Genomic DNA, 17,640 nt, shown 5'->3' on the forward strand with positions numbered 1-17,640 from the left:
TGGGCTGGGCCTCGGTGAATAAATAGCTCCAAGAGAAACGACGTCGTCCGGGTGGGGGAGGGGGCGCATCCTGACCTGGGAAAGCGGGCTGGGCGGTGCGGATACGGGCCAGCCCGCCGCGATGCGGGCCAAATGCGGTGCGGGTGAGTAGCCCGCACCTTGGCGGGCTGGCATTTTGCCAGCCCGAGCCCGCTAAGGCGGGTTGCGGGCCAGCCCGCCAGCCCCGCCTAAATTTTTTTTTTTAAAATTTATTATATTAGTATGAGTTTAGCTATATTGAAATGTTGAAATTAGGCTCCGAGTTTTAAACTTGAGTAATGGATTCTAATAAAAAAAAAAAGAGAATTAATTTAATAATATTAGAAGAAATTTAAGAAAAACTAACATATATATTTTTTATAAATAATTAATTTAACTAGTTTTCTTATCCAAATTAATTAAGTAAATATTTTATGTGTGTGTATGTATGACTATATGAAAATCATCATATTTATCTAATCTTATGAAGCCGTGCATACTAACGACAATAGATATAAAAATAAAGATGGATAGTGCTCTTCATATGATATAACCATACATATATATGAAGTGCTTAATTAATTATATATAACTGATATAGATGAGGTAATGTCCATATGAAATTTAATGGTCAAAATCATCTAACTATATTATATAATGTATTAAAACTATCAGAAAAAGTAAAAAAAAAAAAAAAAAAACGGGCTGGCGGGGCTAAGCCCGCGGCGGAGCACGAAAAGCGGTTGCGGGCTAGAGTACCCCACCATGACGGGCTGGGAAAACATCAACCCAAGCCCGCCTTTTTTTGGCGGGCTGCGGTGGCTGGGCCCGCGAGCCCAGCCCTATTACCGGCTAGTGACGTCGACATTCGCAATTGTCAAATCGGAGGGAGCGTGAGGAAAATAGACCTCGCTCTCAGATATCCGTTACGGTTTATCGACCCGCTTTTTCTGCAAAAAAAAAACAAAGGGACAATTTAATTTCAAATTTCAAAACAAATTTTAAGACGCTCTCGTCTCTGCTTTGTCTCATGCTCGCCTTACTTAATAAGTAGAGACAGCCCCTCGCTCTGAATTCAGAAACCCCAGGAAAACTCGTAACCTCTGTAGCCCGTCTACATTCACATCACATTTTCAGGACTTGAATTATCTGATCTTCTCTGTCCTGCTCAAAGATAATCTCTTTACCAAATGGGTTTTCAGGAAGATGGTTGAAATCCCTCATTTCTCATAAAAAGCCCTCCTCCAATGACCCTGTAAGTCCCTTAGCTACTTTCTTCATGTTCTGTCAGCTTGTTACTTCAAGTGTGTTTTTTATAACTGCTCTGCTTTTGGATTTGGATTTTAAAAGGAGAAGGTTGGGGATAAGAGTAAGAAGAAGTGGAGGCTGTGGAGAAGCTCTTCAGAAGGTTTTGGATTTGGGTCCTCCACGAAAAGCATCAAGAAGGAACGCGAAGCTGCTTCAGAGAAGTCTGATTCATCTACGTTTGCGGTGGATGATACGCTTGCTTCTGCCATGGCTACTGTGGCAGTCCGAGCTGCTCCTAAAGATTTCATGCTAATCAAGCAGGAATGGTCTGCCATTCGGATTCAATCTGTGTTTCGAGGTTTCTTAGTAAGTGGGATGTTTTACCATACTTTAGCCAGACTATGCTTGTTGCTCTGCTTTTCAATTCCTTTCCCTCAAAACTTTTCAAGGATGAGTGTTTATAGTGTCTCACGTATGAACATTTTAGTAGCTGATCTAACTAAAGTTCCATTATAATTAAGACCTCTTAATCTTAACACAGTCTTCACCTGTAAAACTTGCTTCTTCTTTTTTTTTTAAATTTTGTGTGTGGCTGTTGTAGAAATAGTAATAATTGTAGTGTGCCATAGTTTTTTTTATAAATACATTATTGTGATTGCAGAATCACGTCAGATAGATTCACTAAACAGATACTTGTTTCTTTCGTTTCATTTTCTTTTTTTTCCCCTCCAACTGCCATATGCCAGAAGTTATTCATTGGAAACCATTTATCACCATAGTTCAAATGATTGATGAATCACATCAAATAAATCACTAATGTTTTTCCATATCCTTGTTGGCTATAAACTTCTGCTAAACGTGTTCACAATACATGATGTAGGCTAGACGAGCTTTGAGGGCATTGAAGGCAGTGGTGAGGCTGCAAGCAATATTCAGAGGAAGGCGAGTGAGAAAGCAAGCAGCTATAACACTAAGGTGCATGCATGCTCTGGTTAAAGTTCAGGCACGTGTGAGGGCAATGAATGTAAGGATGTCTCCAGAAGGGAAGGCTGTTCAGAAATTATTAGATGATTACCGCAGACAAGCTGAAGATCCTGTTAAGCAGGCTGAGGTATCATAATTTCAAGCTCTTCACAGTTTAGCAGATACTAAGGTCTATTTAACATGTAAAATTCTGTCCCTGAAATTTCCAGGAAGGATGGTGTGACATTCCAGGAACTGTCGATGAAGTTAAAGCAAAGATACAAATGAAGCAAGAGGCGGTCATCAAAAGGGAGAGAGAAATGGCTTATTCTCTTTCTGCTCAGGTAAAGATCAGTCTCAGACTCAGGCGTAATCAAATCCTCAAGTGAAGAGACAACATTTGCAACAAAAATCTTAAACTTTGTTCTAATTTTCTTTAATTTGAACAGGCACGAGTGGGTGGGAGTCCAAAAGCAAGAGGCACAAAGACAGTGAACAAGAGCTTGTTAGAGCAATGGATGACAGTGAAGCCATGGGAAGCAGGTTGATGGACGGTGGTAACTATTATGACTCAACTGACATTATCACTCCATTGTCCAGGAAAAGCAATGATCTTGTTCAAGAACAAGGGTTGATCAAAGCAAGAAGGAATGGTGTGACCGAAATTTATTTCCAGTAGGTCTCTTACAACAAGCCAATCGACTCTGACATCATCATCATCATCTTCAACCTCGAGTTCTGAAAGCTGCACTTTTGATGATAGCCCTGAATCATCAACTTCATACACATCCATATCACATTGTGTACCATTTAGCAGCAATACTCTTGCGGAGGAAACGAGGGAGGAAAAGACTTTTCATAGACCTAGCTATATGAATCTGACAGAGTCAACAAGGGCCAAACAAAGAGCTTGTCGTTACTTGAATATGAGTGGAGATTGTAGGAGCATTTGTTCTGGTTCTGATCCTTGTGTTAATTTGTGGAAAGGTGTTTGTGCAACACCTGAAAGGTTTTCTTACCAACAGAGAAACTTTGCGAGACAACAAAGGTTGGCTTAGTCTCAACCTTCCATAGATTTTATTTCAACAGCTTGTTGGGAGATACAAATGTAGAGAATGACTCATGGATAATGTAGATTACAAGTGGTTTTTCTACGAAAATGAAATAGTGTATTTTTCTTTTGCCATCGAAATAGTATAATTTAAATTCATGAATTGAAGAATGATGATGAATGATGCATCTTTTATATTTTTTAATAAAATAAACTAAAGTTTGCATAACACTGGTTAACTTTAAATAAGAGAATTTGTTCAGGGCCAAAAAAAAAAAACAAGAAAGAGAATTTGTAAAATATCAAGCGGGGAATGTTCATCCCCAAACGACAGCTTTTGGGGATGAGCCATGCACCTCCTTTTTTTTTTCTTTTTTCTTTTTTTTAATTTAAATTTTTTGGTTTTTATTAATTTTTCTTGGATTAATATAATCTTTGGTCTTTTGAGTTTATTCTCATTTTAGTTTTGGTTTTTCAAGTTTCAAATTATAGGTTTTAGTCCTTTAAGCGTTGAAATAATCCAGATTTTTATCAGATTATAAGAACTAATGTTATAAATAAAAAGAAACCTAAAGAGATTAAAACCAAAATGAAGACAAATTTAAAGAATCAAGAACTATATTAATGTCTTATTTTATTACTCACTATTTTAAATTTAATTTTTAGCACATTAATATCCTGTAATATTCTTTTTAGTAGCATTTCTTCTATTTAATTAATACCACAGAAGTTTTTTATTTATTTTAAAAAATATATATAACATCCATTAAAAAATATTACATTGTTGCCAGTTAAATTATACATTACAAAAGGAATCTTATATTTAGGACTGGATGAATACTATTGTCATTTTATTTTCACAAAATGTTTCTTATTAACAGAAATATTACCTAAAAGTCATCTAAACACTTTTATTTACAAAAAAAATTAATTTATATTTATAAATTTTTTATATTATTAAATTGATTAACCTTGACCATATTATAAAGTTAATTAATTTTATATTTCTAAATCATTATTACTGCAATGGTTTTTATTTTTGTTCATTTAAACTTACCTATTTATTAATCCTTTAAATATATATATTGACCAAAAAAAGACATCATTCAAGCACACTCACATGATTATTTAAACTTACTTCTTTATTAATCCTTTAAATATATATATGTTGACAAAAAAAAAACATCATTGGAGCAAACTCACATTATTATAAACAAATTTTTTATTTAGCACACTAATATCCTGTAATATTTTCTGGAAAAATGGCAAAACGAAACTTTTAAAATAAAAAAATTACAAATAGAGACTTATGACAACATTAATATAGGTTTTGACAACAATTTTTGTAAACGGGTTTTTGTATGGAATTTTTCTATTTTGACCGTTTAGTTTTACCATTTCCTTTTTTTTAAGTAGCATTTCTTCTGGTTAACTAATGCCAAAGAAATTTTTTATTTATTTTAATAATTTATATAAACATCCATTGAAAAAAGTATTACATTGGTGCCAGTTAAATTGTACTTGACATTTTATTTTAACAAAAAAAGTTTCTTGTTAACAGAAATATTACTTAAAAATATCTGAACACTTCTATTTATCAAGAAAATTAATTTATATTTACAAAATTTTATATTATTAAATTGATTAACCTTGACCATATTATAAAGTTAATTACTTTTTTATTTCTAAATTATTATTATTGCAATAATTTTTACTTTTGTTTATTTAAACTTATTTATTAATCCTTTAAATATACATATGTTGACAAAAAAAAGACACCATTTAAGCACGCTCACATGATTATAAAATAAAATATTTTTTCTTGCTCTGCAACTTTTTTTTTTGATAAAATTTTTGCAAAGATAAAGTAAGAATTTAGCATGGGGAGGGAAAAATTAGTAAATAAAATTTATTTTAATATGATTTTTAATTAAATGATATACTTTAGAATCTGTCTTGACAATGTTATTGCTTAGATAAAAATGTTTATTTTTACAATAGAGAAAATATTTATATTACTCAGAGAAAAAATTGCAGTTCATTTATTGTTTTCACCTATGAGTGACTGGCAAATGAGAGCAATAAAGTACAAATCTTTTTTTGTTTGCCAGCCTATTAAGTACAAATCTATAATTTAACACTCTCAGATATTAAATATATAACCTTTTTTTTTTTTCATGGGTTTGTGTAGCGGGCCGGCCAAGTCTCAGCGTTCTTCGGGTGTTAATTTTGCATTCCAACGGCTACTTTTCCACCTCGGTCGAATTTTACCGTTCATAAGTGCAACCTTTTCAGTTCCGTCATTGTATTCGGAGCACAGAGACAACTGATTCGCTTCCAAAGCCTCCAAGAGAAGTAGAGGTATTCTTCTGCTGTCTCCTTAGGCTTTCTTCTTTTTTGTGTTTAGATTGTTGATGTTGTTCCGAAACAAAGCTTTTACCCAAGCATTTTATGTGGATGTCGTCTGGCTATTTGTTTTCCATGTCTTTTTCCGCAGTTAATTGTTGCCCGATGCCCGATGCCCGATTAGATGAACGCAGTTTCTTTACTTCCTAGGCCTAAGGTTTCCTCTCCTCTATGCTATGGAAGTTTTGTGTCCCTGTTTTTTTATGCTTAAATTATGTCATGCTTTGAACGCAAATTTCATTTATTAAGATATTTATGAAGTGAGATCTTCATACTCCAGTATCGAATAAGAAACGTATATCCGTCTTCTTCTTGAATTAATACTGATCTATCTTGTACAGATTGCTCTCCCCTCTTCCCGACGTGAGAATCTCGGAGGACTCTGTTGGAGAGAGCACTGATTGATTTTCAGAAAGGGCGTTCTCCAAGGAAGCGCGGAACCCGAATTGTGGGTCAGAGGTATTGTGTCTTTCCTTTTGCTTTCTTCTTTTATTGTGTTTAGATTGTCTCTTGCCGGTGCTCCTGGTCAGATCTCTTATCCAAAAGTTAGAGCCTGGTTTTTGAATGTCTTGCCATAAAGTATTCATTCATAATTGCTTCTCGATGGTTTATTTTCAATTATTTTTTGTGAGTTGGATGAAATCTTGTTTTGTCGCTAATATGCATATGGTGCGATACTCCAGGTTAATCAACTGGAAGATCTATGGCTTCTTGGATGGCATCTTCAACTCATTTAATTTCCTGATTTCTCACTCGGTTTAATTGTGTAGCTTTCGTGATGCCTGATTTGATGAACGCAGTTTCTTTACTAAATAGAATCCTTAGCCTATGAGTTCCCTTTATCTAATATGCAAAGTTCCGCCTCCTTGTATCTTGATGCTTCAGTCGGACTCATCTACGTTTTTGGATATGATTGTTAACTAGACGATCCTATGGCTCCTCCACTGGAATGAAATCTTCATTCTCATTTAATTTCCAGATTTGCTGTGCAATTTGATTGTGCGGCTTTCCTGATGCCTAATTTGATGAACACAGTTTTTTTCACTGAAGAGAACCCTCAGCTTATGACTTCCCTTCCTCTCATATGCAAAGTTTTGCATCCTTGTCTTTTTATGCTTTAGTCTGGTTCATCTACGTTTGTGGTGGATGATGCATTTGCTTGTGCCATGACTACTGTGGCGGTCCGAGCTGCTCCTAAATTAGATTTGAGGTTGATCAAGCAAGAACGGTCTGCTATTCGCATGCAATCTTTGTTATGATGTTTCTTAGTAAGTGGGATTTTCGCTGCTCGGCCAATTTTACCATGCTTCAGCCATGTTCTGCATGTCGCTCTGCTTTCCAAATCGTTTACCTGAAGATTTTAAAGGATTTGAGTGTTTATGAGCATCTCATTTATGAACTTTTTTACCATACTTTAAGCCATACTATGCTTGTCTTTCTGCTTTTCAAATCTTTCATCTCAAATTTTTTATAAGGGTTTTAGTAACTGATCCAACTTGTTACATTATACTTGAGGCCTCTTAATGTTAGCACAGTCTTCACCTGTAAAAATTGATCTTTCTGTGCCTTTTGTAGAAATCTTAATTACAGTGTGCTATTGTTTTATTAACTTGAGATAAATTATGCCGAATGTGTCCAGACCTATGTGCTGCTTTCTAACATGCTATTGGTAGGTGGCGGGTTATAACAAGAGGGTTTCAAGGAATCTTGATATGCATTTTGAGAGTAAATACTTTACATGGATTTACAGAGAGATAGAACAGAAAATAAAAGTGGGATACAAAAAAAGTGGTTGCAAATATATTTTGTTTCTTTTATTTCGCCAAATACATTATTCTTTACTGCAAAAAATCGCAATCTAGGTTTCGTATAGTGGCATGCTTATCAAGCCTCCGTTTTTCATGTGCTTGCATCTTTTCCACTGATCTCATTTCTCCTTTTTCCCCCCACTGCCATATGCCACCAATCACTTAGACATTGGAAACTAATTATCGCCATATTTGTTCCAATATTTAAAGAATCCCATTAAATAGAGTCACTAATGATTTTCTTATCCATGTTCATAATAAAATTGTGAACGTGTTCAAAATTTTTAAGGCAGTGGTGAGGCTACAAGCAATAGTCAGAGGGAGGGAAGTGATTCTACAAGCAGCCATAACACTAAGGGTGCATGGACGTGTGAGGGCACTGAGAGGATGTCTCCAAAAGGGAAGGCTATTGAGAAATTGTTGGATGATTATTGCAGACAAGCTGCTGATCCTGTTAAGCCAACTTTAGGTATCATCTTTTCTAGCTCTTCACAGTTTTAGCAGAATAGATACTAAGATGTTGAGATGTAAAATTTTGCACCTGCAATTTCCAGGAAGGATGGTGTACATGTGACATTCCAGGAACTGTGGGTGACGTTAAATCACAGATACAAATGAAGCATCAAGAGGGAGAGGTCAATGGCTTATCAGCTAATTTATTTTGAGAGATTAGACAGGTGTACATGCAAAATTCTGTACCTGCAATTTCCAGGAAGGATGGTGTACATGTAACAATGGCTTATTCTGTCAGCTTAGGTAATTTATTTTAAATGATCAGACTGGTATACATGTGAAATTCTTTCATGTTGAGTGTTGCTAGACCTAATCATATTTGCAGCTTCCTAAAATGCTCTTGTTGGTGGAGGGTTATAACAACAACACTTATTACCCTCTTTCCTCAATGTTTTTAAGAGAGGGTTCCAAGGAATGTTGATCTGCATGTTGAGAGTAAATACTTAAATGGACAACAGAAAATAAAAGTGGATACAATAAATAGTGGCATAGACACATTTTGCTTCTTTTACTTTATTATTGCATAAGATCTCAATCTAGGTTTGGTATGCTTATCAAGCATATGTTTTTCACGTGCTTGCATCTTTTGCACTAATTTCGTGTTTCCCTTTTTCCCCACAGCCAAATGCATTAATCACTTATAAATTGGAAACTAATTATCACCATATTTGTTCCAATATCTGACAAATCCTATCAAATAGATTCACTAATGTTTTCCAACATTTGAGGATGCCTCGGTACGGGAAGGCTGTTCAGAAGTTATTAGATGACTATCACAAACAAGCTACTGATCCTGTTAAGCAAGCTGAGGTATCATCTTTTCAAGCTCCTTTGCAGTTTAGCAGATACTAAGATGATGTTGACATGTAAAATTCTGTACCTGCAATTTCCAGGAAGGAATATGTACCCGTGTGACGTTCTAGGAGCTGTGGATGAAGTTAAAGCAAAGATACAAATGAAGCAAGATGCAATCATCAAGAGATAGGGGGAGCACTGACTCGTTCTCTCTCAGCTCAGGTAATTTGTTTTGAACGATTAAATTGGCACAATCAAATCCTCCAATAAAAAGATAAAATATAAAATGAAAATGTTTTTATTTTTATTTCAACAGTCACATGTGTAGAGCCATAAAGCCAGTGAGCATAATTATAGATTAAAGTTCATAATCTGTTTTGTCTCTAGTATGGTGTAAGAAACGTTTATTAATGCCCTTTATTTTCTTAGATTGATATTGGCCTATATTAACTCCGCCTGTATTGTATAGCCGGTCCCAAGCCCGGATAAAGGAGGAGGGTTGTGTTAGGCCCTCGACAGCCAATATAAAAACCTGTCAAATCTGATGAACATGGATCAACAAAGTAATTATGCCAATGCTCTGTACTAAGGTTCATTGCTTAGAAGTGACGCGCTGTATGGCTCGAGTTAAAGAAGTTAGTTCATGAAACCAAGATTAGATTTGGCGCTTGGAATATTGGGATGCTGAATGAGAAATCTATGGAAGTAGTAGGAGTTATGAGGAACAGAAGGATTAATATCTTGTGCCTCCAAGAAACCAAATGGACTAGAGAAGTTGCCAAGGAACTTGGAGAGTATAAACCTTAGTACACAGGGAAGGTGAGTGTAAGGAATGGGGTTGGTATCATCGTTGATGGAACATGAAAAAAAAATGTGGTAGAAGTTAAAAGGTTTGATGATAGAATAATATCTTTAAGAGTAATTATTGGAAAGAATACTATCAATATCATTAGTGCCTATACACCTCAGTTTGGGGCAGAGACACACCTTAAAGATAAGTTTTAGAAAGATATGGAGGGGTTGGTTCAAAGCATACCACTCGAAGAAAAAATTTTTATCGGTGGGAATCTTAATGGACATGTCGGTAAGGAAGCAGAACAATTCAGCAGGGCCTATGGTGGTTTTGGTTTTTGGGAGCTTAATAGTGGAGGACAATCTATTCTCGACTTTTCTCTTGTATACAATCTCAAGATTATCAACACTTGTTCTAAGAAGCGAGAGGAGCGTTTAATCACATACAAGAATGGTGCCTCAAAATCACAGATTGATTTCTTTTTGGTTAAGAATCTGGACAGCAGACTGTATACTAATTGCAAAGTGATTCCGGGAGATGGGGTGATTGCCCAACATAGAGTACTTATTCTTGATGTACGTTTTAAGAATACCAGACAAAAGTACCATCAAGTGGTAAAACCCAGGGTTAAGTGGTGGCAGTTAAAGGGTGAGAAGCAGGAGTTATTCAAAAGGATCCTTTTGGAGGAAGGGAATTGGGAGTCACAGGGAAATGCAAACATGATGTGGGAAGAGATAACTACAAGGGTTCGTTTCGTAGCTAAAGCAATTTTGGGAGAATCTAAAGCTCCTAGTCAGAGAGATAAGAGTGTGTAAGAGAAAGTCAAACAGAAAAGAGATTGTTTTAAGGCCATACATTTGTACAATAGTATAGAAAACCGAGAAAAGTATCAGTTGGCTAAAACAGATATGAAGAGAGCAGTGAATGAAGCACGTACTAAAGCTTATGAGGGGTTTTATCAAGAGTTGGGAATAAAGACAGGAGAAAGAAATATTTACAAGATTACGAAGCAAAGGGAGGGGAAAAAACGAGATCTAGACCAAGTGTATAAAGGATGAAGATGGTAAAGTGCTAGTTACTGATGGTGATATTAAAGACAGATGAGAGGCTTACTTTTACAAGTTGTTTAATGAGGGAAGCAATTATGTGATTAAGGACTTACAGGACTTGCTAATTAACGAAGATGATCAGAATTTGGCTTTTTACCGCAGGATCCGTATCAGAGAGATTAAGGCAGCTCTCAAGAAAATGGACAATGGTAAAGCCGTTAGGCCTGATAGTATTCCTATTGAAGTTTGGAAATATTTGGGCAATGAGGGTGAGGTGTGGCTAATCAAGCTTTTTAATGAAATTTTACACTATAAAAATATGCCGGATGATTGGAGGAGAAGCATTTTAGTTCCTATTTACAAGAATAAAGAAGACATTTAAAATTGTGCAAGCTTCTGAGGAATAAACTTATGAGTCATACAATGAAGTTATAGGAAAAAGTGATGGAATATAGATTGAGACTGGAGACTTTTATTTCAGAAAACCAATTTGGATTTATGCCAAGGAGATCCACATCAGAAGCAATTTATTTACTAAGGGGGTTAATGGAAAGATATAAGAGTAAAAGAAGGGATTTACATATGGTTTTTATTGATCTGAAAAAGGCTTATGATAGTCTGTCAAGAGAAGTAATATGGAAGGCTTTGAAAAAGAAAGGTATACAGGTTGCTTATATCAAAACCATACAAGATATGTATGAGGGGGTAACTACCAGTGTAAGGACGCCTGAAGGTGAAACAAAGAACTTTCCTATTAAGATTGGCCTATATCAGGAATCTTCTTTGAGTTTGTACTTGTTTAATATTATTCTGGATGCTCTAACTGAACCTATTCAAGAAAGAATCCCTAAGTCCATGCTCTTCGCAGATGACATAGTTCTCATGGCGGAATCAAAAGAAGAAATTAACACTAGATTGGAGTTATGGAGTTGGAGTCGAAAGGTTTCTACTTGAGCAGGAACAAAACAGAATATATGCATTGTGATTTTGGAGGGAGTCAAGGCAATGGGGATTTGGAGGTGAAAATAGGGGATCAAATCATTTCTCAAATCATTTCTCAAGTATTAAAGTTTAAATACTTAGGATCAATTATACATGAGGATGGAAAAATTGATGGAGACGTTTCTCATAGAATACAAATTGGCTGGTTAAAGTAGAAGAAAGCTACCGGAGTTATTTGTGATAAGAAGGTACCTGAGAAGCTCAAAAGAAAATTTTATTGAACTGCTATAAGACCAGCTATATTGTATAGTAGTGAATGTCGGGCAATAAAGGGAAAACAAAAGCACAAAATCGGGGTAGCAGAAATGAGGATGTTGGGATGGATGTATAGTCATACAAGAAAAGATAGGATTTGAAATGAAAATATTAGGACAAGAGTCGGTGTGGCACCTATCCAAGAGAAAATGATTAAAAATTGCTTAAGATAATTTGGACATATATAGAGAAAGCCGTTAGAGGTCCCAATGAGAAGGGCAGAGGAAGACCGAGAAGAACGCTTAATGAGGTCATTAAATGAGACCTTCTAGTCAAAAACATATCTAAGGACTGGGTTGTTGACAGAACACAATGGCGTCGTGTGATTCATATAGCCAACCCTACCTAGTGAGATAAGGCTTGTTGTTGTTGTTGTTGATATTGGTCTATGTTATACTTATCGTTCTCCCTCTTCTTGATGTCTTAGAATCCATTGGTAACATGGTTCAATGGTGCTTTGTAAATTGCATGACATTGCAATTAAGAGAAATTTAGTGCTTTTGATTTAGGTTTGTTATCTTTGTTGTTATAATTTTTTATGTGAATACGGAGAAAGCCAGCTTTTTACTATGGGATATGGGTTTGGACTACGGAGTGTTCCACCAGGCAAGGTAACTTCCAATAGGTAGGATGATCCAATTCGTTTGTGGCAAGGTAAGGTAAGCTGCTCAGAGAAGTAGGTCAAATTAACAGAATTGTGATCTGGTTCCGTCACTTTGCTTCAATCTCTAGAATCTCTAAGTGTCAAATATGGAGGATTATTTGACCTAAGACACCAAAGTGCAGTTTAATATGATACTACTTCCGGTCCTAATTATAAGAGTTAGTTGACTAATTTGAGGAAATTAAGAAAGTAAGTTGAGTTAGTTATTTGTCCTACATAAATAGGTGTTGTCTTTCCTGAAATATCCTTGCTAATCAAGTGTATTGGTTAGAATTGCTATTGTTAGAAGGATTACTTTGAAAAAAATATATATAAATATGAGAGACAAAATGAATTAGGGACTTATATTTAGAATCAAAATAAAAGTCAAACAAAGTCTTATATTAAAGACCGAAGGTAGTAATAATTTAAAGAAGATCGTGTCTTGAAAATTTTAGGTGATCAACTTCAAATTTAAAAGGCTTCTACTTGAGCATTATGTTACAGTGAAAGAAAAAAAAAAACCCGGATGTTACAATGCAGATTCAAAAGCTCTATTGATTTAGGTATTATGAGCATTATGTTTCAACTTGTGTATAATATTTTTATCCAGAAGAAAGTACATTTTCTTAAACAAGTGTTTGAAATTTTAAAAATGAGACCTAAATATACATTTTAATAAATGGTTGGATTTATTTCAAAAACTTGAAGCAATTTTAAAGAAAAATTTCATAAAAAAATTATAAATATTGATTTGTATTTGATTTTACTTTATAAACTATCTAAAATTTAAAATTATTGAAAATAAAAATATAAAAATATAATTGGTAAAGTGATTCTTTGGATTTGATACCCGAAGGTAGGCGGATTCTTTGGCATATCTACGTTTTGCTTTCTTCTTCTAGTGTGGAGTAGTCATTCGTTGTTTCTTCTCCTATCAAAGAAAAAATTGTAGGTTGTTATCATGCAGGTACTAATCTATACGAAGATGGGAATGAAGGGGTTGGTTTATGCCAGCATCTCCCATCTAATTTGATGGGTTTAACATCCCAGCCCATGACACTATTGACCATTACAGCTTTTTGAAAAGGCATAAAAGAACAGAGTTGTGCCCTGACTAATAGCTATAACTTTTTCCCAGCCAAAAGAAGTTATAACTTTTGGTTTGGTAGTTGCTTGATCCAAAATGATATCAGAGCAGGCCAACATCTTCCAACTCATTTGATGGGTTTAACATCCCAACACATGACACTAGTTATTGATGTAGCTGAGCTCTTTGAATTTATAAACTCTACAACACTTGTGAGATTTTTTAATATGGGACTCATACCAATGCACACTCTTCGAGAGCTGATGTTCTCAGTAGCTTCACTTTATGGCATTTCACTTGGTCTCCTAGCTGTCATAACCCTCCCCAAATAGCCTTCTTTGATTGGCTAACTTTCAATGAAAACTCTAATGTGATGAGCATAAATGTAAGAAGAGAGTCAGATCCCAAAAAACTAGCCTATTAATACGGAGAGAGTCCCTTGAATTTATAAATCCTATGACACCTGTGAGATTCTTCAATGTGAGACTCCTAAAGGGGACTCATAACAATGCACCCTCTTTAAGGGCTGACGTTTTGGGCAGCTCCACTCTACGGCATTTTACTTGGTCTACTATCCGTCAGAACCCTCTCTTTGATTGGCCAACTCTTAATGATAACTCTAATGTGATGAGTATAAACCTGAGGGGAGGATCCAATTCTTAAGGGGATTGTTGGTTCAACTTTAGTATGGACTTGGTGCGTGAAGATGTTAGAAACCTCTATTTTCACATTCTCAATATGTTCTCTCTCCCCCATTTCAGTGCTTGATACTCAAGTTCAACATGTCCTATCGAAGTCAAGTATCTAAAGCCAATAATTGCACATCGGTTGAAGGCCAAAATAGGGATAATCCTTCGTTTGCAGGGACTTTTGTGTGTCATACCATTCAAAGCTCACATCATTCAAATGGAGTTGGCTTTGGTTTAGCTTTAGTAAGGACTACGTGTTTGTGATATCTTCGGTATGGGAAGCATTTTTGTGTGGGCTGCAATAAACCAATACCTTAAGAGGAGGTGGTTAGGATGTCAAATGGGCCGCATCGATATAACGTGAAAGAATCTACACGAGGGCTTATGTCGATTCTACGTCCTCTTGTACATCTAATGGTTTAATTGGAATCTTTCAATTTGTCAGGTGCTACTAGTCTAACAAATTGTGTGCGAAAATAATCCACATACTATTTGAAGGTCTCACTAATTTAGCAAATTGTGTGTGAAGATACTCTGCATTTTCCTTGAATATTTCTCGTTTGATTTAAAATTATGTTCCTTCTCTTACTTATTTTAGATTTAGAATTAGAATTAGAATTGTGTTGATGGCACCAAAAAAAAAAAAGATTAAGAATTTTGTTCCCTTTCGTTCTCCAAAAGTATTATGAATTGATAAATTGACTTATGGGTCATTTCTCATTTAAAAGGACCTGTCTTTGTCTTCATCACTACCTTTTGATTCTAATGTCTCGGGTTCATCTAATCAATATTTTCATTGCTTTAAGCATCATCTTTTTCCTCATTGTTATTGTTTGATAAAGGTATAATGGACAAAATCTTTTCGTCTAATCAATACATAGAAAAAAGCTTGTTCTCTTTGTGAAACTAATATAAAAGAATCATTTACTAGTAAGCTTGAGTCTAATAGAAATGAGTAATCCCTCACATCTAAGATTCAAATTTTCATTATAGAAAGTGCCCACATTTAGTATTTAATTGCGTCTCGAATAAGATTGCTTCTAATAGAAAGACACTTATACTTAGAGAAAAAAAATCATTTATACCTAACTTGAACAAACTCATCAATGCCTAATCCATTTTTTTTTTTGGGCCAACTAATTCATTTTTGTTATTACCCGCTTACATCCGAAGACATGCACCTTGAACATAGAGTAATCAAACTCTTGCCTTTATCCAACAAGCATTATACCAATATTTTGCATTGCGCTATGATTTTTGTGGTCTTGAGTATAGAATGTATAAACCTTTGATGCACAAGGAGTATAAAATAATACCTACCCAATAAAAAAAAAAGACCTACCAAATGTTTTATAACAATCTTGTTAGCGGGCTAGCGCTTCATAAAAAAAGTGCTTGGTACCTTGATGTTTAAAATTGATAAAAAAAAATAAAAAAAAAGTTCTGTAGTGTAGTGATTGTTCAGTTGAATTGAGCAAACTAATTTCTCCAACAATTTTCAAAAATAAAATTAAATCTCCTTGGAGGAGTACTGCATAAACTTTAGAACAAAGTAAAGTCTCACATGATGCGTGTCCCTGAGTATAAATAGCCAGCAGGGGAGATCCTTAACTATTATACGTACTCATCATGCTAGGCGACTCTGACTTTCTAATTTTGCTAAAATTTTATATGCATATATTAATTATAATATCTACAAATTTTAAGTTATAAATTATAATTACATATGAAAAGTTATATTAGTTATCGTTAAGATTAATAAAACGTGAGTCGTCCCATGGACATGTATTATTATCATTATCATTATTATTATTTAGGTTCTTCCCAACTCCTAAACCGATTTCAGTTTAATAACGTAATGTGTAGGATCGCCATAACAGTTTGAATCGAATGTCATGATTTGCTCAATATGTCAATAACGAGCAATAAAATTTTGAGATGAATATATGCATGTGTATAATCGTGGCAAAAAGCGTGCCTTTAAAAAGTTCATAAAGGAATTATATATTTTGGAGGCCAGTGGATTAATATCCGTCTAATCAATATCAGTATGTATTGATTAATCAAATAATTATCATAAAAATATTTTTAATTAAGTCTAACGTTATGATATGATGAGTAGCTTTGACTTTGGAGTTTCATAATAAATAACATAGATTTCCTAATCCAAGTAATTTAGTGGCAAATCCTCCCTTAACCTTGTTCCTCATTAGACTTCTTAGGACACTAACGTGTGTGTATATATGTGGATTCGATGACTACATTTGATAATTACTTACTTTACCGTTCTTAATGGGATCAATTTCGTGCTTAAGTAAGCTCGTTTAGTCAGTTGATTTTAGTGTGGATTTGAATTAGTGGTGGGAAAAATAGATTTTAGATAAAATTGATTTGTGAGTTGTTTTTTAAATTATAATTTATAATAATTGATTATTAGAATCTTATTCTGAGTAGCTTATGGCTAATTACACCGAAGTTTTAACTCAAATAAATTTTAAATTAAAAGCTTGTTTAATTAGACCATCCATTTTTAACCGAATCAAAAGTTTTGTTATATATAATTGATTATAAATTCAATCCAAACATACATATTAAATTTATTAATGTGAAATTCAAGATGATAGTACAATAGAAAGCAAATAGCTTAAAAAGCATTCCCGCCAATATAATGAAGAGTCACTTTCGCACGTAGTTGACCAAATGAAAAAGATGGTATCTTTTGATGTTTCGGAGTGTAGCCTGATTCATTAATGTTGGTGACCAAACCCTTTAGTTGGGCATGAACGTTGTGCAACCAAAAATTGCAGTGAAGTACATAATACTCTTTCAATCCTAAATATAAAACTCATTTTGTAATATAATTTATATTATAAAAGAGGCTTTATATTTAAAATCAGAAGAATATTATTATAAATAACTGAGCTTTATTGATTAAATACATCTTTTCTCCATTAATAAATTAAACAATATTTAAAGGGTAAAATAATAGTAAAATAGCAATCTTGTGGTCCATAATTTTGAAATTATGTGAAACTATTGCATCATCTTGCGCTGTACATATTTGGCCCCGCTATTTTTGCATTAATTGGACCACTTTCACTTATACGGTCAATCCCTTTAAAATATTTGATGCATGCATCCATCACTTTGTCCGCCGAACTTTTAAATGAAATGTTAACTTTTAATATGCTATATATATATATATATATATATATTCATGATAATAGGATTTTTTGACATGTTTATTTAATCTTTGTTCACTTGGATTATTAACATTTATCATCTCGACATTAATAAATTAATTGAATAAAATAGAT

The 17,640-nt window shown here is 34.4% G+C and overlaps 1 protein-coding gene and 1 long non-coding RNA gene across 3 annotated transcripts; both read left to right on the plus strand.

Moving 5' to 3' along the window:
• Positions 1 to 1,192: 1,192 nt before the first annotated feature.
• LOC114762159 (protein IQ-DOMAIN 1-like) lies at positions 1,193 to 2,777 on the plus strand (the record flags this gene model as incomplete). Its single annotated transcript, XM_028951618.1, has 5 exons — positions 1,193 to 1,273; positions 1,369 to 1,632; positions 2,147 to 2,377; positions 2,460 to 2,573; positions 2,679 to 2,777. Coding segments are annotated over 5 exons (789 nt in total), but the record flags the coding sequence as incomplete, so codon positions are not given.
• Positions 2,778 to 5,792: 3,015 nt separating this feature from the next.
• On the plus strand, positions 5,793 to 7,888 carry LOC114762157 (uncharacterized). 2 transcript variants are annotated; one of them, XR_003742231.1, is made up of 3 exons: positions 5,793 to 5,843; positions 6,028 to 6,145; positions 7,784 to 7,888. It is a non-coding gene; the product is annotated as an uncharacterized LOC114762157 (long non-coding RNA). The 2 variants fall into 2 exon arrangements; XR_003742230.1 differs by having other exon boundaries at positions 7,788 to 7,888.
• Positions 7,889 to 17,640: the final 9,752 nt, after the last annotated feature.

This window comes from Neltuma alba, unplaced genomic scaffold, assembly GCF_004799145.2.
Source record: "Neltuma alba isolate B1F8T4 unplaced genomic scaffold, ASM479914v2 tig00011197_pilon, whole genome shotgun sequence".
NCBI classification, from domain to species: Eukaryota; Viridiplantae; Streptophyta; class Magnoliopsida; order Fabales; family Fabaceae; genus Neltuma; species Neltuma alba.